A 26,520-nucleotide genomic window follows, 5' to 3' on the forward strand; every position below is an offset into this window, starting at 1 on the left:
GTAAACTCTACCTTGATTTTTTTTACCTACAGGTAAGCTTACAATAAAGCTTACCTGTAGGCAAAATGAATATCTCCTAAATGTGCACTGTTTAGGAGATATTCCAGCTAGCAGGAGCCAGTGATGTCACCGACACATGCACTCTGCAGGAATGACATACATGTGCGGTTCCTTCAGAGCTCTGGGCTGTGCCCGGCACTCACTGTGCGCATGCATGGGAGTGACATCATTGCAGCTTGGCAAGCAGACAGCCAGAGCCTGCGAACCTGGAAGGAAGACAGGGTGAAGATGGAAGCCCTGTGAGCTGTGACAGAGCTGCTGGAGGGCTTCGTTTTAGGTTAAGTATTTTATAATGTGCTAGTATGCAATGCATGATATTACCTTGCAGGGGGAAACCTTACAAATGGGAGGGGCTTAAGGGGCATAGTTAAACAAAACCCGGGTTTTCTTGTACCTATAAACTATGCTTTGATTGGTCTGTCTGAGCCTACCTTAAAGAAGAACCACTTTCATCGCTTACCCGCCGCCGTATAGCAGATATACTGCTACACAGTGGCACGAGTGCGCAAAATTATGTATATATATATGTGATTTCGCATTTCCGGGTAGGGGGCACTCGCCCTACCCACGCCTCTATTCGCGGCTACAGATGTCAATCACTGGGTCCCAGAAGGTGATTACCAACAATCACCGACGGACAGGAAGACTTTACAGTCTTCCGCCCTGTCAGCTCAGGCACACTGCTACTATACACACTACATACACTATGTTTAATAGCAAAAAGTCCAAAATTTTGTTTTTTTCTCAAAATTGTGGGTCTTTTTTTGCTTAAAGTGCAAAAAATAAAATACACACAGGCAATCAAATACCACCAAAAGAAAGCTCAATTTGTGGGAAAAGACGTACATTTTATCTGGGTGTGGCGTTGCATGACCGCGCAATTGTCAGTTAAAGTAACGCAGCGCCATTATGCAAGAAATGGCCTGGTCAAGAAGGGGGGTAAATTCTCTGGAGGGCAAGTGTTTAAAATAGTCGTTACAACCAGCAACTGCTGAGACAACAAACACTTTGGTGAGAAGTATATACTGTACTGTATTGTGTATATCAGTGTTTCGCAACCTTTTTGCCTTCGGGGAACCCTTGGCAACAGGACTCAGATCTCGGGGAACCCCTGAAAAAAAGTGACATCTACAGCGCATGGAACATTGGATCTGATCAGCAAGCTGTAGATATAACAGCAATTAAGAAACTGTATCAAATAAAAGATTAAATATTTAAAACATTTACCTCCTTAATGTGAAACTTGGGCTTGCTTTTTGTGCACAGGTGCTAAATTCTGGGTTGAACTTGAGATAAGCACACACGAATTTCATCTTCAACTGAAATTAAATGATTTTGTTCTTTGCTCTTGATGCTTGTTAAACAGGGAAAAGCTTGATCACACATGTAGGAAGTAGAAAACAGCAGCAAAATATTTAAAGCCTTTCTGTAAATGGCAGGATACTCTTTGACTGAAATCCAGAATTTGTCCAAGGATACATCATCAAACCTCATCCTGAGGGTACGATCAGACTGTACAACACACATTTCTTTCTGTTCTTTTAAATTCAAGTTCTCTGATTGAACAGAAGACTCAGAGAAAGGGCTCCTCACCCAATCATACATTTGTGCTGAAAGAGAAGGAAAATAATATTCAATTTTGTTCTGCAGTACATCCAAGTGGCTTTCAATTAGACTTGAAACTTGCTGGTATCCTTCTTCACTTCCAAAGCCAAGCAACATAGGCAACATCTCCAGATTTCCTTTAACAGCATGGCTTTTCCAAAGATTCAGTTTCCTTTTAAATCCAAGTATTATGTCATTTGAAGTCAGGATATTTTCTCCAGAACCTTGCAGAGACTTGTTCAGCAGGTTTACGTGATTACAAATGTCAGCTAAGAATGCCAGTTTCTGCAGCCATTCTTCATTTTCAAAGCACTCAGCAAAATCTGACCTTTCTTGAAAGTACTCTTTTAGTTCTTCTTTCAGTTCAAACACTCTTTGGAGAACTTGTCCTCTGTATATAGCAAGAGAGGTACATGGTCCTTCTTCATGCGTTCACAAAGTTTGTGAAACATTCTTGAGTGAACTGGTCTTTGTTTAGTAAAGTTCACCATTTTTGTTGCATCATCCAGAACACTTTTCATTTCTACGCCAAGAATTTTGGACATAAGCACTTCTCTATGAATAAAGCAGTGTGTTGTGACATTAGGGTTTTCTTTTTTTACAAGTGAGGCATTTCATGGACCCAACCATTGATGGGCCACCATCAGTACAGATTCCAACACAACCATTCCAAGACAGGCCTTGTGATTCCAGATAGGCAGACAGAACATTAAATATATCTTGACCCTTGGTTGTTTCAGGCAGCTCTTTGCAGAAGCTTTCTTGAATTTTACCACTATTTTCAAATCGTACAAATGCTAGAAGATGGCATGCATTGGTGATATCAGTGGACTCATCAACCTGGATAGCGAATCAGTTTTTTCTAAGGATATCACACAAGACCTCTTCCACATTATGTGACATGTTATCAATACGCTGACTTATTGTACTGTCTGAGAGTGGAACCTTTTCAATTTCTTTTACTGCAGCTGCTCCTAGCATGTGATTTCCGATAATTTTACATCCTGGCATTATTATATTCTCACCAACTGTAATAATAAAAAAGACTTTTTCTTTTCTGGGTAATCATTTCTGCCACCAAATAGCTTGCTTCCTGAGCATTCTTACTAATCGAGATTTTTTTTAACAAAAGCTGTCCATTGCTTGCTTTGAGATTCCAATAGCCGTCTGAAATAATCAGCACCTTTAGATACCAAATGGATGTGGTTTGTAATAAAGTGTCTTTTCAGTTTTGCTGGAGCCATTGCTGTATATGTAAGTTATTTGCCACTGATAAGGCACTGTAGAATTGGACAATGTGGATCACCTGTCCATGAAAAAGCCATAGTTAGGTAACTTTCATTGTAAAGCTGGACTTTTTGGGGTCAAGTACTGTGCTGGTGCATGGAAAGTACTCAGAATGTTGTAATTCTTCCTCACTAGCCTTATCAGAATTTTCTTTAGTAGAAGATGAACGTTTACTATCGTCCTCTTGTACATCACTCCTCCTCCTCTCAAAACGCCACATTGAACCTTGAGCCATTTTGTTTTTAATACAACTAATAAGAAAACACAATGGTATACTTCTGCAAGTCAACCACACTATCACTAATATCAACAATTGTGCATTATATAGCAAAAGTCTTTCTGCAATGCAATTATTGCACATATCTGGTTCTCAGTGCTAAACCTACACTGCAGTGCAAAAATGTCAACATAGTTGAAAAACCCAACTTATCTGCACCTATCTCTGCAGGGGCACAGTACAAGGTGGAGGTCATCAGGACACAGTACAATGTGTGTCCGGTTCACAGTATAGCACTGGTATCATGTACGGCACATTTTTTTCTATACAGAAATCTGCAAACCATATGCAGGTTTCTGATTAAAAAAAAAAAGAGGAAGAAAATCACAAGACAGCAGTGTTATGGTGTGACCAGGGCACATAGAAAACAAAGGAGTTGATTTAATAAAACTGGAGAAAGAAAAATTTGGTGCAGCTCTGCACTGAAATCAATCTGCTTCCAGGTTTTTTTGTCAAAACCTAATTGAACAAGCTGAAGGTAGATGCTGATTGGCTACCATACAGAGCTGCACCACATTTTGCACTCTCCAATTTTACTAAATCAACCTCAAAGTGTCATTGCATTGAGCAATCAATCCCCCACCCTGTAGCATAGTACTTACAAAAGTTCTTACTGGTTCGTCAACTGCGTGCACTCCTGGTTTGGAAGTACTGCTTCCTGTAGGTAGGTTGCAGCCAAGTCCTGAAGCTGCAGTGTCGTCCCCTGCTTTGTAACACAGTCAGCCCTGCTGAGAGTAAAAAATTGGTCATGTTCAAAGGACAGAAGGCAAAGTACAGTTGGGAGGTCACCAGGACACAGTACAATAGTACAATGTGGAGAGGAGAGAGGGGGGTATTGTTGAGGATGGAAAGGTGTGGGGGGGGGGGTATTGTTGAGGGTGGAGTGGAGGGAAGGGTATTGTTGAGAGTGGAGAGGTAGGAGGTATTGTTGTGGGTAGAGTGGTGGGAAGGGTATTGCTGAGGGTGGAGAGGTGGGGGTATTGTTGAGGGTGGAGAGGTGTGGGGTATTGTTGAGGATGGAGGGGTGGGAAGGGTATTATTGAGGGTGTAGAGGTGGTGGGTATTGTTGAGGCTGGAGGGGTGGGAAGGGTATTTATGAGGGTGGAGGGGTGGGAAGGGTATTGTTGAGGGTGGAGAGGTGGTGAGATTGTTGAGGGTGGAGAGGAGGGAAGGGTATTGTTGAGGGTGGAGAGGTGGGGGTATTGCTGAGGGTGGAGAGGTGGTGGGTATTGTTGAGGGTGAAGAGGTGGTGGGTATTGTTGAGGGTGGAGAGATGGGGGGTATTGTTGAGGATGGAGGGGTGGGAAGGGTATTATTGAGGGTGAAGAGGTGGTGGGTATTGTTGAGGGTGGAGAGGTGGGAAGAGTATTATTGAGGGTGAAGAGTTGGGGTTATTGCTGAGGGTGGAGAGGTGGTGGGATTGTTGAGGGTGAAGAGGTGGTGGGTATTGTTGAGGGTGGACTGGTGGGGGGTATTGTTGAGGATGGAGGGGTGGAATGGGTATTATTGAGGGTGGAGAGGTGGTGGGTATTGTTGAGGGAGGAGGGGTGGGAAGGGTATTATTGAGGGTGAAGAGGTGGTGGGTATTGTTGAGGGTGGAGAGGTGGGGGGTATTGTTGAGGATGGAGGGGTGGGAAGGGTATTATTGAGGGTGAAGAGGTGGTGGGTATTGTTGAGGGTGGAATGGTGTGCGGTATTTTTGAGGGTGGAGAGGTGGTGGGTATTGTTGAGAGTGGAGGGGTGGGAAGGGTATTGTTGAGGGTGGAGAGGTGGGAAGGGTATTGTTGAGGGTGGAGTGGTGGGAAGGGTATTATTCAGGGTGGTGAGGTCGGGGGGTATTGTTGAGGGTGGAGTGGTGAAAAGGGTATTGTTAGGGTGGAGAGGTATTGAGGGTGGAGGGGTATTGTTGAGGGTGGAATGGTGGAGGGGTATTGTTGAGGGTGGAGTGGTGGGGGAGGCAGAAAGGGGGGTAATTGAGGGTGGAGAGGGGAGTTATTGCTGAGGGTAGAGATCACAATCACTGGCCCGCACTTCATCACTCAGCAGCCTCGCTCCCTCATTCTGCAGCAGCTGAAGGAAAGGAAAGCCCGTGCTATCAGCGCAGGCTTTCCTGCTGCCTGCCCAATTCGTGGAGCAAAGTGCTGGAACCTGATCCGGCACTGGACTCAGGGATTTATCCCAGGTTTGCGGTATGCTGGGCTTTAGTTTAAATCTCGGAATAGTCTTGCTGGATCTGGGACAATTGGGAGGTACGCTTTCCCCTCAAAGTGCCCCAGCATATATCCTCTTATTCCCCCCCTTCCCAAAACAATTCCTCTAAGTCAGGGGTCTGCAACCTTTAAGACATAAAGAGAAACTTGGACCCGTTTCCGAGAGGGAAAAAAATACTGGGAGCCGCAAAACCATTGCAACATTTAAAACAAATCCGACACTGCATATATTGCAAAAAGCGCTCTGGTCATGAAGGGGGTTTAAGGGCCCAGTAAGCAAAGGGTTAATCAGGGCCACAGTGTATCGTCATAATCACAATCATAGCCTTAGGTCAGTGGTGGGCAACCTTTTTTTTCAACTGAGCCAAATCTCGCCAAAACCACAATTGAAATTTATTTTGAGAGCCACATTTTTAAAACTGAAAATACATCCCCCATATAGTAATTCATCCCCCATAGTAATTCATCCCCCATATAGTAATTCATCCCCCATATAGTAATTCATCCCCCATATAGTAATTCATCCCCCCTATAGTAATTCATCCCCCATAGTAATTCATCCCCCATATAGTAATTCATCCCCCATATAGTAATTCATCCCCCATAGTAATTCATCCCCCATAGTAATTAATCCCCCATATAGTAATTCATCCCCCATATAGTAATTAATCCCCCATAGTAATTCATCCCCCATATAGTAATTCATCCCCCATAGTAATTCATCCCCCATATAGTAATTCATCCCCCCTATAGTAATTCATCCCCCATATTAATTCATCCCCCATATTAAATCCCCAAGTCCCCCCTGTGTCAATTCACTTACCTTTGCTCCGCGCGTTCCTCTCGCCGTGTTCCCGCGCCTTTCCGGTGTAGCATGAAAATCTGTCTCCTATGAGGATCTGTCCCCCTCGACGTATCTGCGCATGTGCCAGTTTCAGGCATTAGCAGCCGATCGGCGATCTCCGGCACATGCGCAGATACGTCGAGGGGAACAGATCCTCATAGGAGACAGATTTTCATGCTACACCGGTCTTCAGGGCGGACTGTGAGAGGAGGCTAGCGGGAGCCTAGCTCCGCGGGCCGGATTAAAAGGTCCGCCGGGCCGTAGTTTGCCCATTGCTGCTCTATTGCCTGTCACCTGGTGGGCAGTGTGCTCCGGAGCCGCAGCCAAGGTGAAAAAGAGCCGCGGGTTGCCGACACCCGCTCTAAGTGGACATCCTTGTCACAGTGTCCTCCTCCTCTGCAAGCTCTCCGTACTTTGAAGCAATACTCAAGTGTTTATATTGTGTCACACAAATCTTGGTTAGCTCCTAGCTAAATACAACTCCAGTAATTCAATAGATAATGACAGACCTTTCTGTTTCTGTTATAATATTCAATAAAAAACAAATCAAATTTCTTCATAAATTTAGGCCAAAATGTATTCTGCTACACTACTTTGGTAAAATAAAAAATATATATATAAATCCCAAGAAGTGTATATTAATTGGTTTGTGTGAATGTTATAGCACCTACAATCTATGGTGTGTATATATACAGTCTCTCACAGAAGTGAGTACACCCCTCACATTTTTGTAAATATTTTATTATATCTTTTCAGCGACAACACTGAAGAAATGACACTTTGCTACAATGTAAAGTAGTGAATGTACAGCTTGTATAACAGTGTAAATTTGCTGTCGATTCAAAATAACTCAACACACAGCCATTAATTGTCTGGCAACAAAAGTGACTACACCCCTAAGTGAAAATGTCCAAATTGGGCCCAAAGTGTCAATATTTTGTGTGGGCCGCATTATTTTCCAGCACTGCCTTAAAACTCTTGGGAATGAAGTTCACCAGAGCTTCACAGGTTGCCACTGGAGTCCTCTTCCACTCCTCCATGACGATATCACGGAGCTAATGGATGTTAGAGACCTTGCACTCCTCCACCTTCTATTTGAGGATGTCCCACAGATGCTCAATAGGGTTTAGGTCTGGAGACGTGCTTGGCCAGTCCATCACCTTTACCCTCAGCTTCTTTAGCAAGGCAGTGTTCATCTTGGAGGTGTGTTTGGGGTTGTTATCATGTTGGGATACTGCCCTGCGGCCCACTCTCCGAAGGGAGGGGATCATGCTCTGCTTCAGTATGTCACAGTACATGTTGGCATTCATGGTTCCCTCAATGAACTGTAGCTCCACAGTGCCGACAGCACTCGTGCAGCCCCAGACCATGACACTCCCACCACCATGCTTGACTGTAGGCAAGTCTTTGTACTCCTCACCTGGTTGCCGCCACACACACTTGACACCATCTGAAACAAATATGTTTATGTCAGGAATGGACTGGCCAGCAATAGTGGGACTCACCTGCCTTATGAGCTGCAGTACCAGGGCTGGCCAGCGGGTGCTCCCAGCAATCAGAGACTCAACCTTGCAGCCAGTCAAACACCTGGAACTAATTATACTGGTGTATTTGGGGGATGGCCAGACCTGCAGACTCTGCCTTGGTGTGTGTTTTTCCTGGGCCCTGTATCTTGTAAACCTGCGTTCCTGTTCCTGTCTTGTTGCTGACCCTGCTTGATTCTGACCTCTGCTGACTTCTCCTGTTCTGATCCCTGGCTTGTGACCCTGAACATCCCTCTGCCTGACCCTCTGTACCACGCTGCCCGCTACCTGCTGAACCTGGCCTGTGACCCTGACCATTCTCCGCTTGCTCCCCCTGTACCTACCTGCCCGATTGATATTGACCCGGCCTGCCTGACGACGCTTGCATTGTATGTACTGTTATCTGTGGGTGGTTGGTTTGGTTTGTTTGCACTGTGTTATGTTTTAGTATTGCACTGTGTTTATGTTTGTATTGTTAGTGTTAATAAATTATATTGTTTATAACATATCTGAAGTCTGCGTTTCCCTGCGTCAGTCACATACCTCTGGTCACACTCGGGAGCCCTGACAGTTTATCTTGGTCTTATCAGACCACAGGACATGGTTCCAGTAATCCATGTCCTTAGTCTGCTTGTCTTCAGCAAACTGTTTGCGGGTTTTCTTGTGCATCATCTTTAGAAGAGGCTTCCTTCTGCGATGGCAGCCATACAGACCAATTTGATGCAGTGTGGTCTGAGCACTGACAGGTTGACCCCTCACCCCTTCAACCTCTGCAGCACTTATACGTCTATTTTCCAAAGACAACCTCTGGATATGACGCTGAGCACGTGCACTCAACTTCTTTGGTTGACCATGATGAGGCCTGTTCTGAGTGGAACCTGTCCTGTTAAACTGCTGTATGGTCTTGGCCACCGTACTGCAGCTCAGTTTCAGGGTCTTGCCAATCTTCTTATAGCCTAGGCTATCTTTATGTAGAGCAACAATTCTTTTTTTCAGATCCTCAGAGAGTTCTTTGCCATGAGGTGCCATGTTGAACTTCCAGTGACCAATATGAGAGAGTGAGAGCGATAACACCAAATTTAACACACCTGCTCCCCATTCACACCTGAGACCTTGTACACTAACGAGTCACATGACATCGGGGAGGGAAAATAGCTAATTGGGCCCAATTTGGACATTTTCACTTAGGGGTATACTCACTTTTGCTGCCAGCGGTTTAGACATTAATGGCTATGTGTTGAGTTATTTTGAAGGGACAGCAAATTTACACTGTTATACAAGCTGTACACTCACTACGTTACATTGTAGCAAAGTGTCATTTTGTGAGTGTTGTAATGTAATTTTGTCACTGTTGTCACATGAAAAGATATAATAAAATATTTTTAAAAATGCGAGGGGTGTACTCTCTTCTGTGAGATACTGTATATATACTGGAATTTATGCAGCTATGACGCTATACTGGTAATGGCGATCAGCAACTTATATTGGGACTGTGATAGTGTGGAGGGCAATCTGGCGCTAGCTGATGTTGACTGGGAGGCACACTAACTGACATCTTTAGTAACATTATAATATTATACACTGTCACTGTACTAATAACACTGGCTGGGAAGGGGTTAACATCTAGGGAAAATCAAGAGGCTAATTGTGTGCCTAACAATGTGTAATGTGTGCTTTTACTTTACTATTCTCCCTGCGAAAAAAAAGCCGTCTCGCTCTTCTCTGTACAGCAGGGGTATTGATTTCAAATTTACAGAGGTCTGATCAGTAAAATCTTCTTCCAGCAGAGGTCCGAAACGCATGTTTGTGCAAAGACTCAAATCCTTCCCATCATAGCCCCCCCTTATATCACAATCCTGTTCTTAGATCAGTGTCCTCAGTCCCCCACACATCAGTCCCCCACTTCATATCACAATTTTCCCTTCAGAGTAGTGTTCTCAGACCCCCTTTGTATCACATAACACACCCCCTTTATTTACAGCAGTGTTCTCAGCCCCCTTTCAAATCATCACCCCCCCCCCCACAGTACTGTCTTCTGCCCCTTCACATCTCCCCTCCACACACAAAGCACCACCCCCCTTCACATCAACTCTCCCCTCTTCACAACCCCCAACCCCCCCCAAACAGCACTGCCCCTTCACATCACAAATCCTCCCACACACACATACACAGTAGTGTGCTATGCACTCTTCACATCCTTCACATCCCCCCAAGCTCTGCCGCTTACCCCCTCACAGCACTGCCCCCCTTCACATCACCTGACCCCTTCACACACCCCCACAGCACTGCCCCCCTTCACATCACCTGACCCCTTCACACACCCCCACAGCACTGCCCCCCTTCACATCACCTGACCCCTTCACACACCCCCACAGCACTGCCCCCCTTCACATCACCTGACCCCTTCACACACCCCCACAGCACTGCCCGCCCACACATCACCCACCCTCCCTTTACATCAACCCCCTCCCTCCGTACTCCCCCCCCCAGTGGTGTACTCTTCCCTCTTGACATCCAGCCAGCCTCCCCCAGCACTGCCCTCCTTTACATCACACTCCCCTCCAGTAGTGTCCTCTGCTCCCCTTCGTGACAGCGCGGTGAGCGGGAGGCACAGCTCAGCGCTGGATTGAGGGAGGGAGCGGCAAGAGTTAACTTTCCAGCAGCTAATTCGTTGCTAGGAGACAGGGCAGTCCTAGCAGCCAATCACTTGCTGATTAATATGAAAAGTTAAATTAAAAAACCTTTTTTGTGCCAGTCAATGTTTGTAATTCAAATTAAAGTCCACAAAAATTACTCTTCCGTGTCCAACTTGCACCTCCACGTATATCCAAATAAAGTGTGTACCTCAAACAAATGAAAAAACTAAATAGTGCATTACCTTCAATAACAGCTGTTTATGAGTGTACACTGATTGTTCACATTTATTTATTTATTTATTTATTTATTTATTTATGGTGTACACGGAGTGATTTCACTATTCACGTGTTGCTCACGATTTGATTTTTGTCTTAATTTTTGTTAAGTATATACTTATTGTTTGGTACAGTATATACCAGCTGTTATTGAAGGTAATGCACTATTTAGTTTTTTTCATTTGTTTGAGGTACACACTTTTTTTGGATTTACGTGGAGGTGCAAGTTGGACACGGAAGAGTAATTTTTGTGGACTGTAATTTGAATTACAAACATTGACTGGCACAAAAAAGGGACTTTTTTTGATTTTTTGCAGGACTTTGTTGGATTTACACAGTGTGTTATAATTAAGTGTATTATAATTAATATTTTTTATTATATATATTTATTTGTGGATACCGAATTTATTTATTTATTTAATATGAAAAGTTAACCGCTGGCAGCTCCAGCCCTAGATACAGTATGTATGGTTCGTATTGTTCCAAATCAAAGTTCGGCCAAATTTTTCGTTATTTAGATTTCCGAATTCCAATAGTAATGAATTTAAACGAATCCAAAATAACAAAATGAAATTTGACCGAAATTCAAATTTAAAATAGATTAAATTTGAATACAAATAAAATAGATTAAAATAGAAAAGAATAGGATAGAAAGAAAAACAGTAGAATAGAATAAAATATAAAGAATATAACTGTCTTCCGAAATTCGAATTTCGAATAGCATAAAATCGAATACTGAGTTGATACTTTTCAATCTGGTCAAGTTCAAAAACAAAGAAATAAAACTAAACAAATACCGAAAATGAATTAAATGAATTTAAATAAATGAAATTATTTAAATAACGAAACTAAACTAATTTTTTTGTTCTGTACATGTGTACTCCGCAATGTCTTGAGAATGATAACGGCAGTGGCTTGGAGGTAGAAGTGGCTCCTAAATGGCGCTACCATGGATCCGGATGGGATAATGGCTCGGTCTGCCATTTAGTGATGCCTGTAAACACAGAAGTGAGTGATTGGACACCGGAAGCCTTTGACTGAAATCAGATGTCAAACTTATGCTGTGTCCAATCACAGGATGGACCGGCAGGGGGCATGTACGCCCCAAAACCTGAACTAGGCCAATCATGTACACATACATGACTGCGTTGGAACCTTCTGTCCATATATTTACTGTGAGTGGTTGGCGGGTGGTTAACTGCTTCCCTGTCATCCTATAGCACAAATACTGCTATAGGTCGGCAGGGCTGTGCAAAATCACGTATATATATATGTGATTTTGTGTTTCTTAGTAGGGGGCAAGCAAGCGCCCTATTGCGCCGCCATTAGTGGCTACAGCTGTCAATCGCCAAGTATCACTGACGGGGAAGAGGTCTGTATGTAAACACTACAGATCTCTCCCCTGTCAGCTCCAGCATGCTGCTTTGTATTGCTCTGCATAGCAGACCAATACAAAACAGCATGCCTCCCTAGTAAAACACACAAACAGCACACAGTTAACTCTTTGATTGCCCCAGATGTTAACCCCTTCTTGCCCAGTGTCATTAGTACAATGTCAGTGCTTTTTATTAGCACTGATCACTGTATTAGTGTCACTGTGGATGTCAGTGACAGTTAGTCTGTCCCCCACCCCCAGTGTCAGAATGCCCACCGCAGTCCTGCAGTCCCACTATAAGTCGCTGATTACTAGTATGAAAAAAAAAAATCCCAGTATATATACCGCCATTTGTAGACACTATAACTTTCACGTAAACCAATTAATTTACATGTATTTGGATTTTTTTTTAGCAAAGACATGTAGCAGAATACATTTTGGCCTAAATTTATAACAAAATTAGATTTTTTAATTATTTTACTGGATATGTTTTATAGCAAAAACTCAAAAATATTTGGGTTTTTTTCTAAATTGTCTGCCTTTTTTTGTTTATAGCGCAAAAAAAAAAAAGTACCGGCGATCAAATACCACTGAAACAAAGCTCCGTTTGTGGGAAAAAAATACATAAATTTAATTTGCGTGCAGCGTTGTATGACCGCGCAATTGTCAGTTAAAGTAACGCAGCACTGTATCACAAAAAATGGCCTGGTCAGGAAGAAGGGTAAATCTCTGAAGGGCAAGTGGTTAAAGGACCTTTTATATGTGTGTGCTTGCATTTGGGTGCCCCCAGCACTAAATATTTAGATTTTAACAGAACGCTGTTCCCCAGTAAAGGTGAGCTAATAACCCCAAAGGAGGTAAATATCCAAAGCTTGTTGCCAGGGGTAATGTGAGCAGCGTGTCTAAGCCAGATTGTTGAGCAGGGACATAGTCAATAACACAACCAAGGTTAGGTCGAGCATGTGATCAGATCCAAGGTTGCCAAAGTTCACAGTGCCTTGTAAGGGACCTGTCACATGGAGCGGATCTGCTTGCTCAGTGGGGGATCTTTCTGCGGATGACAGCTCTGTGGCCGCTCCATTGCTGCAGAGAGGACACAGAGCAGCTCACTCTCTTCAAAGGGCAGCCAGATGAATCGGATCGGATGTCGGCCGATGTAAACGGACACATGTCCGGAGAAGAATGGAGGTTCTGACTGGGTTTGCTTGAAAAACGGACCCAATCGGAACGTATGTATGAAAGAGCCATGAAGTATTCACTTTCTGCAGTAGCTTGTCATAAAATGTGATATGATCCTCAGAGTCAGAACAGAACAAACAAAATGTGATTAAAGAGTAACTCCACTTTTGCTGAAAAAAAACCTTCCCCTGAGTGATCTTTGTACATTGCAATGATTTTAACAAACTTTGTTGCAGATTCCTACCTTTTGTTATTCTGAAGAAATAGCTGTTTGTGTCCATGTGCAAAGTGAATCTGTATGGGAGTGGTTTTATAATTATTATTCAAACTACTGCACCTGCAGGGCTCTAATTAGAGAAGTGCCAGGGTCTGCATCTCTTAGGCACCTTTCACACAGGCATTCTGTATTTCATTTGTCCATTTACGGATGAAAAACGGACATCCATGTATTTCTATGGACTAGCGGACGGAAATGGATGATCATCTGTTTACATCCGTTTTTTGAACGGAAGAAAACCCTCTTTTTCTTCTGTAAAAAACAAAACAAAAAAAAACCCGGAATGGATGAAAAATGGATGTAAACAGTTGAAAAACGGATGTAAACGGGCGAAAAACAGATGTAAACAGACATACGGTCTGTTTTTGCATTGGTAAAGGATGTTAAGGGTCCTTTCCCACGGAACGGTCCCATTTAGCTGATCCGCTCGCTCAGTGGAGGATCTCTCCGCTGATTCCTGCTGAGCAAGCGGATGACAGCTCTGTCTACTCTACTGCAACAGAGCAGATAGAGAGCTGCTCGCTTTCCTCAATGGGCGGTCGAATGCAAACGGATAACCTGTCCATTTTCATTTGACCCAATTCAATGGACAGAGGGGGAATTGGATATCCCCATCTATCCCTTTTTGGAGACCCACCAACATCAGCTCGGATTAAATGTCGTCGGGTGTAAACAGACACATATCCGTTTATACCCACTTTTCCATAAAGGAGAATGGAGGTTTTGATCAGGTCCACCTGAAAAACAGGCAGGCAGACCCGATCAAAACGTCCGTGTGAAAGAGCCCCAAAAAACGGATGTAAACTGCTGAAAAACTGACGTAAATTGACGTGAACTGATCCATTTTTTCTTGGAAAAAACATGACTGAACTGATGAAAAAAAACGGAACACCTGTGTGAAAGGATCCTTAAGGCGTGATTTCCCTTTGGGAGTATCAAAAAATGATATTTTTGTTGCAGGGGATGCTCAAAATCTAATTTGTATCTTGGTGCAGACTTCTGGAAAAATTAGTGAGCAAATCACACAAACAGGAAATTACATTTTTTGGGGGGGGGGGGGGGGTTCTGTACACCATCTGTACACAGAGAGCCTCCAGGTAGCCATATGACATTGCATTTTAAAGAAATTTACAGCTCTGCTGATTGAAAAGGAAAGATATTTTTTTTTATTATATTCAATTACAATATGACTTGTGTCGTAATTCTGTATGCTGTATATATTTTTTTCCCCACAAAAGTGGAGTTACTGTACTCTTTAAGCTGATAAAACACAAAAAAGTCCTTAAAGAATTGAGCTCTGTTATTTCAAAGCCATTGTTTCTCATTTTTAGGAACTCTTTAATGACTGGCATAGTACCACTGGATTGGCGTAAGGCCAATGTGGTGCCTATATTTAAAAAGGGGTCAAAATCTTTACCAAGTAATTATAGACCTGTTAGTTTAACTTCTACAGTTGGGAAGATACTGGAGAGTTTAATAAAAGACCACATAGATGAGTTCTTGCTGGAAAAAAATATTTTAACCACTTGCCTACCGGGCACTTATACCCCCTTCCTTACCAGGCCAATTTTCAGCTTTCAGCGCTGTCGCACTTTGAATGACAATTGCGTGGTCATGCAACACTGTACCCATATGAATTATTTACCATTTTTCTCCTCACAAATAGAGCTTTCTTTTGGTGGTATTTACTTGCCGCTGGGGGTTTTATTTTTTGCGCTATAAAAAAAAAACAGCAAAATATTTGAAAAAAAAAAAAAGGTTTCTTTGTTTCTATTATAAAATTTTGCAAACAGGTAATTTTTCTCCTTTACTGATGTGCGTTGATGAGGCTGCACTGATAGGCAGCACTGATGGGCACTGATAGGCAGCACTGAAGGGCACTGATAGGCAGCACTAATAAGGTACCACAGACAGGCGGCACTGATGATGGGTACTGATAGTCAGCACTGATAGGTGGCACTGACTGGTGGCATTGAGGGGCACTGACTGGCACAACTGCTAGGCACTGACTGGCGCAACTGCTGGGCACTGACTGGCGCAACTGCTGAGCACTGACTGGCGCAACTGCTGGGCTGCACTGATGGGTGGCACTGATGGGCAGAGGTGAGTGGCACTGATGGGCACAGGTGGGTGGCACTGATGGGCACAGGTGGGTGGAACTGGTTGGTGGCACTGCTGGGCACCAATCATCAGGGCACTGATCATCAGTGCCCTGATGATCGGTGCCGATCCCTGCTCTGACAACTGCCGGTTCTCGGCAGTACTTTCCCCACGTTCTGACAGCGTGAGGAAAGTGCAGCCGAGAACCGGCAATTGCATTTCCCTGTGATCAGCGTATCATTGGACACGGCTGATTACGTGGTAAAAAGCCGCTGTGATTGGCCTTTTACCACATCACGTGATCAGCTGTGTCCGTAGGACACAGCTATCATGGAGATCGCCGGGTGCGTGCCCCAGGGGGCGCGCAGGAGAGCGCGTTCTGGGAGGACGTCCTATGACGCCCTCCCAGAACTGGCCAGGCGCATTGTAGCCGTCATTCGGCTATCTGCGGTTGGCAACTGGTTAAGCAACAGACAGCATGGATTCATGAAAGACAGAAGTTGTCAAACAAATCTGATTTCTTTTTATGAGGAGGTGAGCAAAACCTTGGACAGAGGGGTGGCTGTGGATGATGTATGCTTGGATTTTGCAAAAGCGTTTGACACAGTTCCCCACACACGGCTAATGTGTAAGGTAAAGTCTACGGGCTTGGAAAAATCTGTATGTAAATGAATAGAATACTGGCTAAAAGATCGTATTCAGAGAGTAGTGGTTAATGATTCATACTCTGAATGGTCTAGGGTTGTCAGTGGTGTACCCCAAGGTTCAGTGTTGGGACCCTTACTTTTTAATATATTTATAGACTATATAGGGTCTGGAATTAAAAATCCCATTTCAGTCTTTGCAGATGACACCAAGCAGTGCAGTGGAATAACGTCCTTACAGCATGTCTGCAATTTACAAGCCAACCTCAATGCACTGTTTAATTGGGCAACTATGTGGCAAATGAGGTTTAATGTTGATAAATGTAAGGTTCTGCACTTGGGGGATAAGAATATGCATGCATCATACATACTAGGGGGGGTACAACTGGGGGAATCAATGGTTTAGAAGGATCTGGGGGTTCTGGTAGATCACAAGTTTAATAATGGCATGCAATGCCAAGCTGTGGTTTCTAAAGCTAGCAAAATCCTCTCTTGTATTAAGAGGTATAAACTCCAGAGAGAGAGATATCATATTACCCCTGTACAAATTATTAGTAAGACCTCATCTGGAATATTGGGGAACATTGGGGAACTGGAGAAAGTACAGAGAAGGTCGACCAAACTGATAAGAGCCATGGAGGAGCTCAGCTATGAGGAAAGATTAGAGGAACTGAATTTATTCTCTCTTGAGAAGAGGAGATTAAGGGGGGATATGATCAACATGTATAAATACATCAGTGGTTCATATAGTGAACTTGGTGTAGAACTATTCACCCTGAGGTCATCACAGAGGACAAGGGGGCACTCTTTACGTCTGGAGGAAAAGAAATTTAATCTCCAAAAACAGAAAGGTTTTTTCACAGTGAGAGCAGTGAAAATGTGGAATAGACTCCCTCAAGAATTGGTTCTGGTCAGCTCCGTGGATTGCTTTAAAAAAGGCCTGGATTCTTTCTTGAATACACAGAATATAACTTGATACTAACATTTATAGGTAAATTGATCCAGGGAATATCCGATTGCCTCTCAGGGGATCAGGAAGGAATTTTTCCCCTGCAGGAGCAAGCTGGATCATGCTTTGCTTTTTTTTTTTTACCTTGCTCTGGATCAACTGTGGGTGTAGGATTATAACTTTTTTTTTTTAGTGGTTGAACTGGATGGACATTTGTCTTTTTTCAGCGAAACTAACTATGTAACTATGTAATTCTAATTTGTTGTCTTTATTGAACACACCCATTAACTGTTTGGCACTGGCACCTCCCAGAGGTTTCTGATGCTGGGAGGCGGGGCGAGGTTTAGGGTCATGTGACCACTATGATTGGCTGTCACATGGAAAGGTCCCAATCGCAAGTAATGATCGTGACCTTTCCGTGAAGAGCTGGTAAATGTGCCGGGAGCGTGCACTCTCGGCACATGTTGTTTACTTTTGCTATGCAAATAAACGGCCGCTCAGCATCAAGGCTCAGCCACAGAGAGCCTGCATACTTGTGTACCTTCAGTGCCAACAGGTTAAACATTCACAGTGCTGGAGGAAAAAGTGAACTAATTACTTCAACAAGAGTTAATTGGAGTCAGTATTTTGCACACCTGGAGTCCAATTAATGAAATGCATTTGGAGGTGTGGTTTAGAGCTACTTTTTACATGCAAACATTTCAGATTGCTGTTCATAAGGAGCATCAGCTGATGTGAACCATGCTTAGCAAAAAGAAGCTCTCTGAAGACCTATGATCAAGAGTAGTTGATTTGCATAGGACTGGAAAGGGATACAATGCAATGTCGGTGTTTAGGCATCCATCAGTTGACAGTTAGATAAATGTCTACAAATGGAGACAGTTTAGTACTTTGGCTACTCTTCCTGAAAATGGATGCCCAGCCAAGATAACTTCCAATGTGCAATGCAGAATCCTCAATGACGTAAAGAAGAACCCACAAGTAACAGCTAAAGGTTTGAAGACATTAATGGAACTGGCAAACATCCCTGTTCATGAGTCTACCATCAATACGTCTTTGTACAGGCCTCCATGGCAGAACACCATGGAGGAAGTCACTGCTCTCCAAAAACATATTGCTGCAGAACTGAAGTTTGCCAAAGAGCACCTTGGCAAACTGCAACACTGCATAAGAAGAAGAGATATATAACGAAAAATAGAGATACACAAGTGCCCCTTATTGTAACAGTCTATTCACTTCTATATCTCTATTGCTCATTATTTATATCTCTGCTTCTTAATTTTACAGATTTACTAATTTTATTTTTTCCTACACATAATTGGAATTTTTTTAAAATTCTTCTTTGGGTTACTGTTCGTCACAGTGGCCCTGATTTACTAAGAATTGAGTCTACCAGCAGACTCTGAACATTCAGGCAGACTCAATTAAATCAATTAAGACCTGTCAGTCTTCTGAGAGGCGTCTAGCAATCTCATTGAAAAGCGTCTACTTTCCTGTTAGTAAATGTTGAATCCTGGCAGGCACATTTTTAGGTGCAATACCGGATATGTTCGCTAGGTGGCGCACAAGCGCGGGCTTTGTCCCATTGGCGTTTTTCTGTTTGCATATGAGAATACTTAGAATGTAAGATAAAAAGTACACCTATATTATTTTTTTTTTTTTGCTGTTTCTCTAAAATGATCAGACAACTAATGCATTTCCTAACGAATGTCATACATTCTATTTTCAAATGTTAAACATTTTCACACTTATATCTCAAATAATTTGGAATGTCTAGTTCTAAGTTCCAGATATAATGATATAGCTTATTTTTCTTTAATCATGTAACTATTCTATGTATAAGTCATAGTGCAGTGCTATAAATGCATGTGATCAATATTGAACGCATGTAAAATCCAAAAAGTGCAAACAATTGCAATAATGATGTAAACTGGTAACTGGTGCTAAAAAAAGTTCATATAATCATTCCTGAATAATGGAATGTCCTTCGTGTGAGAGTACCAACTCAGAGAGTGGCTATGAATGGCACATGTAGTGCATGAACTCGTGAAAGGTAAACCACCCTTGGGACTGGTGTACACTCACCAGAACAAAAGTATTAATGCGCATGGGTTATACACATCACACATCTGGGGGTGCAGCGGTATGCTGGCAGCTATGGGTTAGTCATCCAGCTCCATCCATCCATCAGGGTGGGTGCTAAAATGGTCCTGGGGAGGAATTAGCTCAGCCACAGGAGCCAGAAAGGTGCTTAATAGTGTAGTACACCCGTCCCAAGGGTGGTTTACCTTTCACGAGTTCATGCACTACTGTTGGTCACAGATAAACAACACGTGCCATTCATAGGCACTCTCTGAGTTGGTACTCTCACACGAAGGACATTCCATTATTCAGGAATGATTATAGGAACTATAGCACCATTTACCAGTTTACATCATTCTTAATGGGTGGCACAGTGGCTTAATGGTTAGCACATCTGCCTTGCAGTAAATGGGTTATGGGTTCGATTCCCGACCATGGCACCTCCTGCATGGAGTTTGCATGTTCTGCCTGTGTGGGTTTCCTCCAAGTACTCCAGTTTCCTGCCACACTCCAAAGACATGCTGGTAGGTGAATTGATTCCTGTCCAAACTGGTACTAGTATGTATGAATGTGAATTAGAGACCTTAGATTGTACGCCCCTTGAGGGTTAGGGACTGATGCGAATGTACAATATATGTGTAAAGCACTGCATAAATTGACAGCGCTATAAGTACCTGAAATAAATTATTGCACTTTTTGGATTTTACATGCGTTTATGATTGATAGCATGCATTTATAGCGCTGCACTACTTTAATATATTTCTATTCTGGGACTGTTGCCAATACCCTGAGTGCTAGCTGCTACCTTCATATCTATACCTAGATTTATATTTATTTTGTGTAATACCATTTTAGTAGTCTATATAATTTGACCAGCGCTCGCTTTATCATTTTTAAACAATGTAACTATTCTACATTAGAGCTCAAACTCTGTCTCCCACAGTGGCTTAGTGGTTAGAATTCAGAATTTACAGCACTTGAGTCATGGGTTCTAATCCCAGCCATGGCTGCATCCCAGTTTGCATGCTTTCCCTGTATGGATGTGTTTCTGCCAACACTCCAAAGACATGCTGTTAGGTTAATTGGGCCTAGTATATGGCTGAGTTTCTGCCCTTAGATTATAAGCTCCTTGACCTTTATGAATGTTAAAAAAATGGAGATCAATTTTCTGGGTTGTGCCAGTAATATTAATCAATCAATTAAGATTTTGCCTAATGACTAGAAAGTGGAAAGGGGGTGAATCTTACCTGCGTCCTGTTCTTCTGACAAGTTGGAAATGTGCAAGTTTCATGCTGTGTATATTTCATTGTAACTTTTTTATCTTCATTTAAACCTGTCTAATTATACAACTTGACCCCCTCCCCCACCCCATCATCACCTGTCCCATATGCAAATCTATGGATCACGCCCCACTCTTTTTAACTATTTATTTACTGATCAAGTGAATGTGTCTCATTTTTTATCAGCTACAGCTCAGATCTCATATTATTATAGGATTGCTGATTGTATCTCATCACTAGTCTGATTGAATTCACAATTCCTGGTCAGTCCCGTTCCCTTACCTCTAATAACCTTTAGGGCCAGTTTACACTACATGTGTTTCAGTTGCTTTTTCGGCATCACAAACACACAGAAAGAAGGTTATATGGTTGTCAATGTCATTGTTCACATCAGCACTTGCATTTTCAGTGCATTGCAGGTGCTGTAAACACAGTTGATCACGCTGCATTGTTTCTGCACAGAACTGTACTGGAACTCGATGAAACGCCCTTGAATGTACTAAAACGCACATGTCCCTAATTAAATTGAATAAAAAGAAAGCAGAAAAAACTAACTGGAAGGAATACAAAAATGCAATGCAAAACGCATCCAAAATGTACTGGAACACACTAAACATGCATGCCAAAAGGGCATGCAAAAACGCATCAGGAACACATCTGGACTGTTTCTATATTCTGAACTGGCCCTTAGGACTTGTTCACACCATTGGTGGTGCAGAAACGCATGCAAGAACACACATTTTCCAGCACAGCAAAGAAATGCAATGCCCTTTGCAGATGTGCGCAGGTACAATGATGAAAACGTAATTGCACCTACACACGTCTATTAAAAACAGACCCATTCACAGCCGCCAAAACGCATGGCACCACACTACTGTACGGTTAGGTGCAACACACTTAAAATAATATGTCGTATAATATGCAGTATTTTTGCATGTTCCCACACGTTAGGCAGCCCATTGAAGTTAATGAGCTGAGGAAAAAAAAAAGTAACAAATGCCCCATTCACACAGGTCCTCTGGCATGTACAGCATGATTGAGTGGGTTGTTCATGTGGCTAGAGCCACCTGTTACACTATGGGGACACAGCAGCTGTATGAACACAGGTTTTAATCTGACAGGTGTGAAGGGGTGGGGAAGTGGCTCTGAATGCTCACTGTCTGTATTCAGGGCTGTACACCTGCACCCATATGCTTGTCAAATTATGCACTGCAGCATTTCCATAGTGTAACATAGGTTGCCTGCAAACGGCAATAGCCACAAAAACAAACCACTGATTCCCACTCTACAGGCCACAGCATCCATGAGCCCCAAGACCTCAATTACACCTCAATTACACACACAGCTTTATTTATGAACTCAGTACAGTTTTATCATTTAGATTTCACAAGAATATGGTTGGGATTATGTCCATTAATAATGTTTTCAGTGTATTTTTACCATAAATATAATTTGGATATTTTCTCTGGCGGTGGGGGGCTGTCAGGTATGCTGTACGGAGCCCCATGATATCTAACAGTGGCCCTGGGTGTATGCTTGTGTCTGTGCCACCTGTATTGTTAGGAAGAACCTTGAACCTCTGCTATGTACCTCAATGGATCTAGGAATTGGACATGTTTTCAACTGAAAATACAATTATTAGTAATGTTTCCCCGGCAAATGAGGATCAGCTCCTCGGTGGAGAACAGCGATCTCGCCATGTCCAGATGTGGTCTGGAATTCCACAAAAGAACAATTCACAAAACTAAAAAATAGACTTGCAAATTACCACTAAACTCTCCTAACTACACTCCCATCCACTAACACTCCCCACTACCACTTCCAGTGTGTGCAAACGTCCTTCTCCAAATGTCATGGCGTATTTCCGGTATGACAGCTGCTCTAGCGCCTCCTCCAACAGCCGTCTTGGTGTTTTTTGTGCACCATAGCAATTTTACATGCGGCTCCATTGTGTATATGACATTCGCAAATATATGTTTGCAGTTCTATTGTGGATTTGGCATTGGTGAATGTATGCTTGCAGCTATACTGTGTATATGACATTGGCAAATATATATTTGCCAGTAAAGGCCCAAAGTCAACATAAATTGGGGGCTCAATTTATTACTGTTAAGAGGATTGTAGAAAAAGAATAGCTAGCTGGACAATGAACACGACCTATTCATTGGTACATAACATGGTCTTGTGGTGAAATAGGGGGCTTTTAGTTTGTTATTTTGGACATACTTGCATATGTGCACTCTAATAAGGAAAATTTGGGCATATTATATAGCTAGCAAAAATAAGTGTTAGGGGTGCTAGTACATTTATTTCAGATACTTATATAGCACTGTCAATTTACGCAGCACTTTACATATATATGTGGTAAATTCACATCAGTCCCTAACCCTCATGGGGCGTAATATCTAAGGGCCCTAACTTACATTCATACATATAATAGGGCCAATTTTGACAGGATCCAATTAACCTACCAGCATGTCTTTAAAGAGTGGGAGGAAACCAGAGGAAACACACAGGCACAGGGAGAACATGCAAACTCCAGGCAGGAGGTGCCATGGTTGGAATGCGAACCAACAACCCTAGTACTGCCAGGTGGAAGTGCTAACTATTTAGCCACTGTGCTACATTCAACTAGAACATGAAATAATCCCCCCAAAAAATACATAGTCCAAATGTTTATTGATCAAATACACATTCATTTGGACAGCAACAACAAGTAGGTACATTCAATATCTTTTAGGGATATAAATTCCAAGAAAACTTTCTCTTTTAGCTGGGGGAAGTGACAGCTGAATTTCTGAGCTATAGTGAAGAAACAAAAGGGAGAATTACATTTAAAAACCAGCACCATAGTAAATAAAAAACAGCATGGGGTCCCCCCTCCCATCCATACCGAGCCCTTCGGGTCTGGTATGTATCTTAAGGGGTAACTCCACACCAAAATGTAAACAAAAAATGGTGTGGGGTCCCATCCACACCAAGCCCTTCAGGTCTGGCATGAATATTAAGGGGTAACTCCATGCCGAAATAAATAAAAAAAACTGCATGGGGTCCCCCCCAAAATCCATACCAGATCCTTATCCGAGCATGCAGCCTGGCAAGTCAGGAAAAGGGGGGGGGACCCCACGCAGTTTTTTAAATTATTTATTTAATTTACGGGAATTATTTTACATTCAGCTGTCAGTGGAGAACCCCGATGACAGCTGAAACATTAACACATGGTTGTCGCTACTAAAAGCCCACATGAGTTATTTTATCAACTCATGCGGCATTTTAGTAGTGAAAACCAATGCAGCTTCATATTTCAGCTGTCGGCGGAGTTCCCCACTGACAGTTGAATGTAAAAGCATTGTAGGGAATTCTAAAAAAATGTAAAAAAACCAGCATGGGGTCCCCCCTCCCATCCATACCAAGCCCTTTGGGTCTGGTATAGGTATTAAGGGGTAACTCCACGCCGAAATTAAATAAAAAACATCGTGGGGTTCCCCCCAAAATCCATACCAGACCCTTATCTGAGCATGCAGCTCAGCAGGTCAGGAAAGGGGGGGGGAAAGCAGGCGCCCCCCCCCTCCTGAACCATACCAGGCCACATCCCCTCAACATAGGGGGGTGCTTTGGGGCATGGGGGCTCCCCCCCAAAGCAACTTGTCCCCATGATGATGGAGACAAGGGCCTCTTCCCCACAACCCTGGCCGGTGCTTGTGGGGGTCTGCGGGCGGGGGGCTTATCAGAATCTGGAAGCCCCCTTTAACAAGGGGGCCCCCAGATCCTGCCCCCCCCCCCACGTGAACGAGTATTTATTTATTTTTTTTGCAGACCTTTATTTTTACATTCAGCTGTCAAAATAAATATTATCTAGACCGTCAAAATAAGTTAAATCATTACAGAAATAATTATAAAGGATAAGAAACAAAAATAGAATCAATAGAACTAAGGAAATCAAATTAGGATACATAAAGATATGCCTAGTGCTGTTTGTTAAACACAGTAGACGCGACCGAGTGCCGTCTGTCAGAGGACTCCACACAGAGGTTTACTATTGAACAGCTGAAAATCAAGCGCCCACAGAGGACGTCTAAAATGTGTTCTGCACATGCGCATTTATATCGGCCAAATACGCTGCACAAGCGTCTAGTTCTTCACTGTGTTGACTATGTGTATGAAGCAAGGATTAAAATAATAGCCTAAATGAAATGTATAACCTCTTCATTCATTTTCATATCGAATTGGGCCCATTCACATTCTGTGTTACAGTAACACACAGTAATTGCAGGTTTTACTGCAAGTAACCACAGCACATGGGAACAAACAGACCAAGTGTGTTGTGGTGCCTCTTCATTTTGCACTGTAAAACCACAAAGCACCAACACTGTATTGCACTACATTACACGGCCATGTTTTGCAGTATGATTTGTTGCAAGACGTGGTGTATTCTGTTTTTGCCTGCATTGGCAGCCATTTCAAAATTATTGGACCTCCCTTTATAGAACACACTTTCATATTTGCCACTTTAACATGTGCCACCGTGCACATTGATATCCTTTCTCTAATGCAGCACAGACATGTGAATGAAGCCTACGTGTACGAGAGATGAGCTGGATGTGAATAATGTTATTAGTGTATGGTAATGTTTTAGAAATCTTGTTTGTGTGTAGATTTTGTAATATATGTTTGCAAATGGTGATAGTGAATGGTCAATCTGTGTGAATTCGATTCCATTGGTTTGGCGAACCTTGTTCAAAATTCGGTAGACACCAATGAAGTTCATGGGGCAAATTTTGTACTTTAACCTGTTTGACATCGGCAGTATGTATTAGGAAAAATGCTGCCTCTCTGCGTGTCGGCCCTAACACCAAAAGCCCGCATATACATGTACCAAAATGTAAACAGAACTGTGCTCAGAGTGCATGCTACATCTCTATTTATCCAAAGCCTCACACCCATAACTCTAACCCTATGACAAAAGCCATCTTCCTATAGCCCCGTGCATCTTAATGCATTGTGTGATCTGAGATAACCTCTATATTTAAGAGAACCAAGTGTAACCATGTTGTTTTCCAAAGGATAATATACACAGTATGTATACTTGTGATCATGCTCCTGTTACATGGTTTGGTTAAAAAAAAATTCAGCTATTGGACTGATGGCTTTACATTGCAGAAGCAGCCATACGGTTTCCTAAATGGTATGGTTCATTCTGATGCAGTTGTGCACACTCTTTTGCAGAAAGGGATTTTTTTCTTGGAAAGCTATACTTGCTTAGCATTTTCCTAATAAAAGAGTCCTAAATATTAACATTTATGTCATCAGAGCTTTCTAAATATTTGAATGTTTTTTTTTAACCTAAAGATTTATTGGCACATCATTCAGGCAAATTAAGGACACAGCCATGGGGGCCAGGTTTACCTCAGTTATGCCAACCTCTTCATGGGTTTTTGGGAGCAACACCATATTTGGAACCATAATCCATTTGAAGCAAACCTGGTCCTCTACGCTCACTACATTGATGAAATTTTGACCACCCTGAATGAGTTCATCCAACATTGCCAATCCAATCCGTTTGGCATTGAGTTCACTTATGTTGTGGATGACTTCAGCTTAGTATTTCTGGATTTGGAACTTTGAGCTGGACCAGACTCACACATAGTATCCAAAACTCATTTCAAGCCCACAGCAGGTAACTCCTACTTGCAGGCCTAGAGTCACCATCACCCCAGATGGATTAACAATGTTCCTCTGGGACAATTTTTCAGTCTTAGGAGGACTTGCCCTTTAGTGGAAGACTATGGCACCCAAAGCCAAATCTTGAAAAATATGTTTTTGGAAAAAGGGTATGCAGCCTGCAACATTGAGGAGGCATATAATAAATACAAATCTTAATATCACAGCAAGGAGGTGGATCCATTGATTGCATCA

The 26,520-nt window shown here is 42.7% G+C and overlaps 1 protein-coding gene across 1 annotated transcript; it reads right to left on the bottom strand.

Annotated features, from left to right (window-relative positions):
* Positions 1–1,329: 1,329 nt before the first annotated feature.
* LOC149449877 (protein ZBED8L-like) lies at positions 1,330–26,313 on the bottom strand. Its single transcript, XM_089692600.1, has 3 exons — positions 26,246–26,313; positions 3,844–3,954; positions 1,330–2,056 (listed from the first exon to the last, which is right to left on the bottom strand). Exons 1-3 carry the CDS (start codon positions 26,311–26,313, stop codon positions 1,330–1,332), a joined length of 906 nt encoding a protein of 301 aa, XP_089548726.1.
* Positions 26,314–26,520: the final 207 nt, after the last annotated feature.

This window comes from Staurois parvus, unplaced genomic scaffold, assembly GCF_062004578.1.
Source record: "Staurois parvus isolate SC_StPar_1 unplaced genomic scaffold, SC_StPar_1.0 ptg000597l, whole genome shotgun sequence".
NCBI lineage: Eukaryota > Metazoa > Chordata > Amphibia > Anura > Ranidae > Staurois > Staurois parvus.

Coding starts and splice junctions, on each gene's coding strand:
- LOC149449877 (XM_089692600.1), bottom strand. CDS start 26,313: ATGGTGACTCTAGGCCTGCAAGTAGGAGTTACCTGCTGTGGGCTTGAA. Junction 3,955..26,245: donor ATGAGTTTTGGATACTATGT/GTGAGTCTGGTC, acceptor TACTCTCAGCAG/GGCTGACTGTGTTACAAAGC. Junction 2,057..3,843: donor TGCACGCAGTTGACGAACCA/GTAAGAACTTTT, acceptor TGCTATATACAG/AGGACAAGTTCTCCAAAGAG.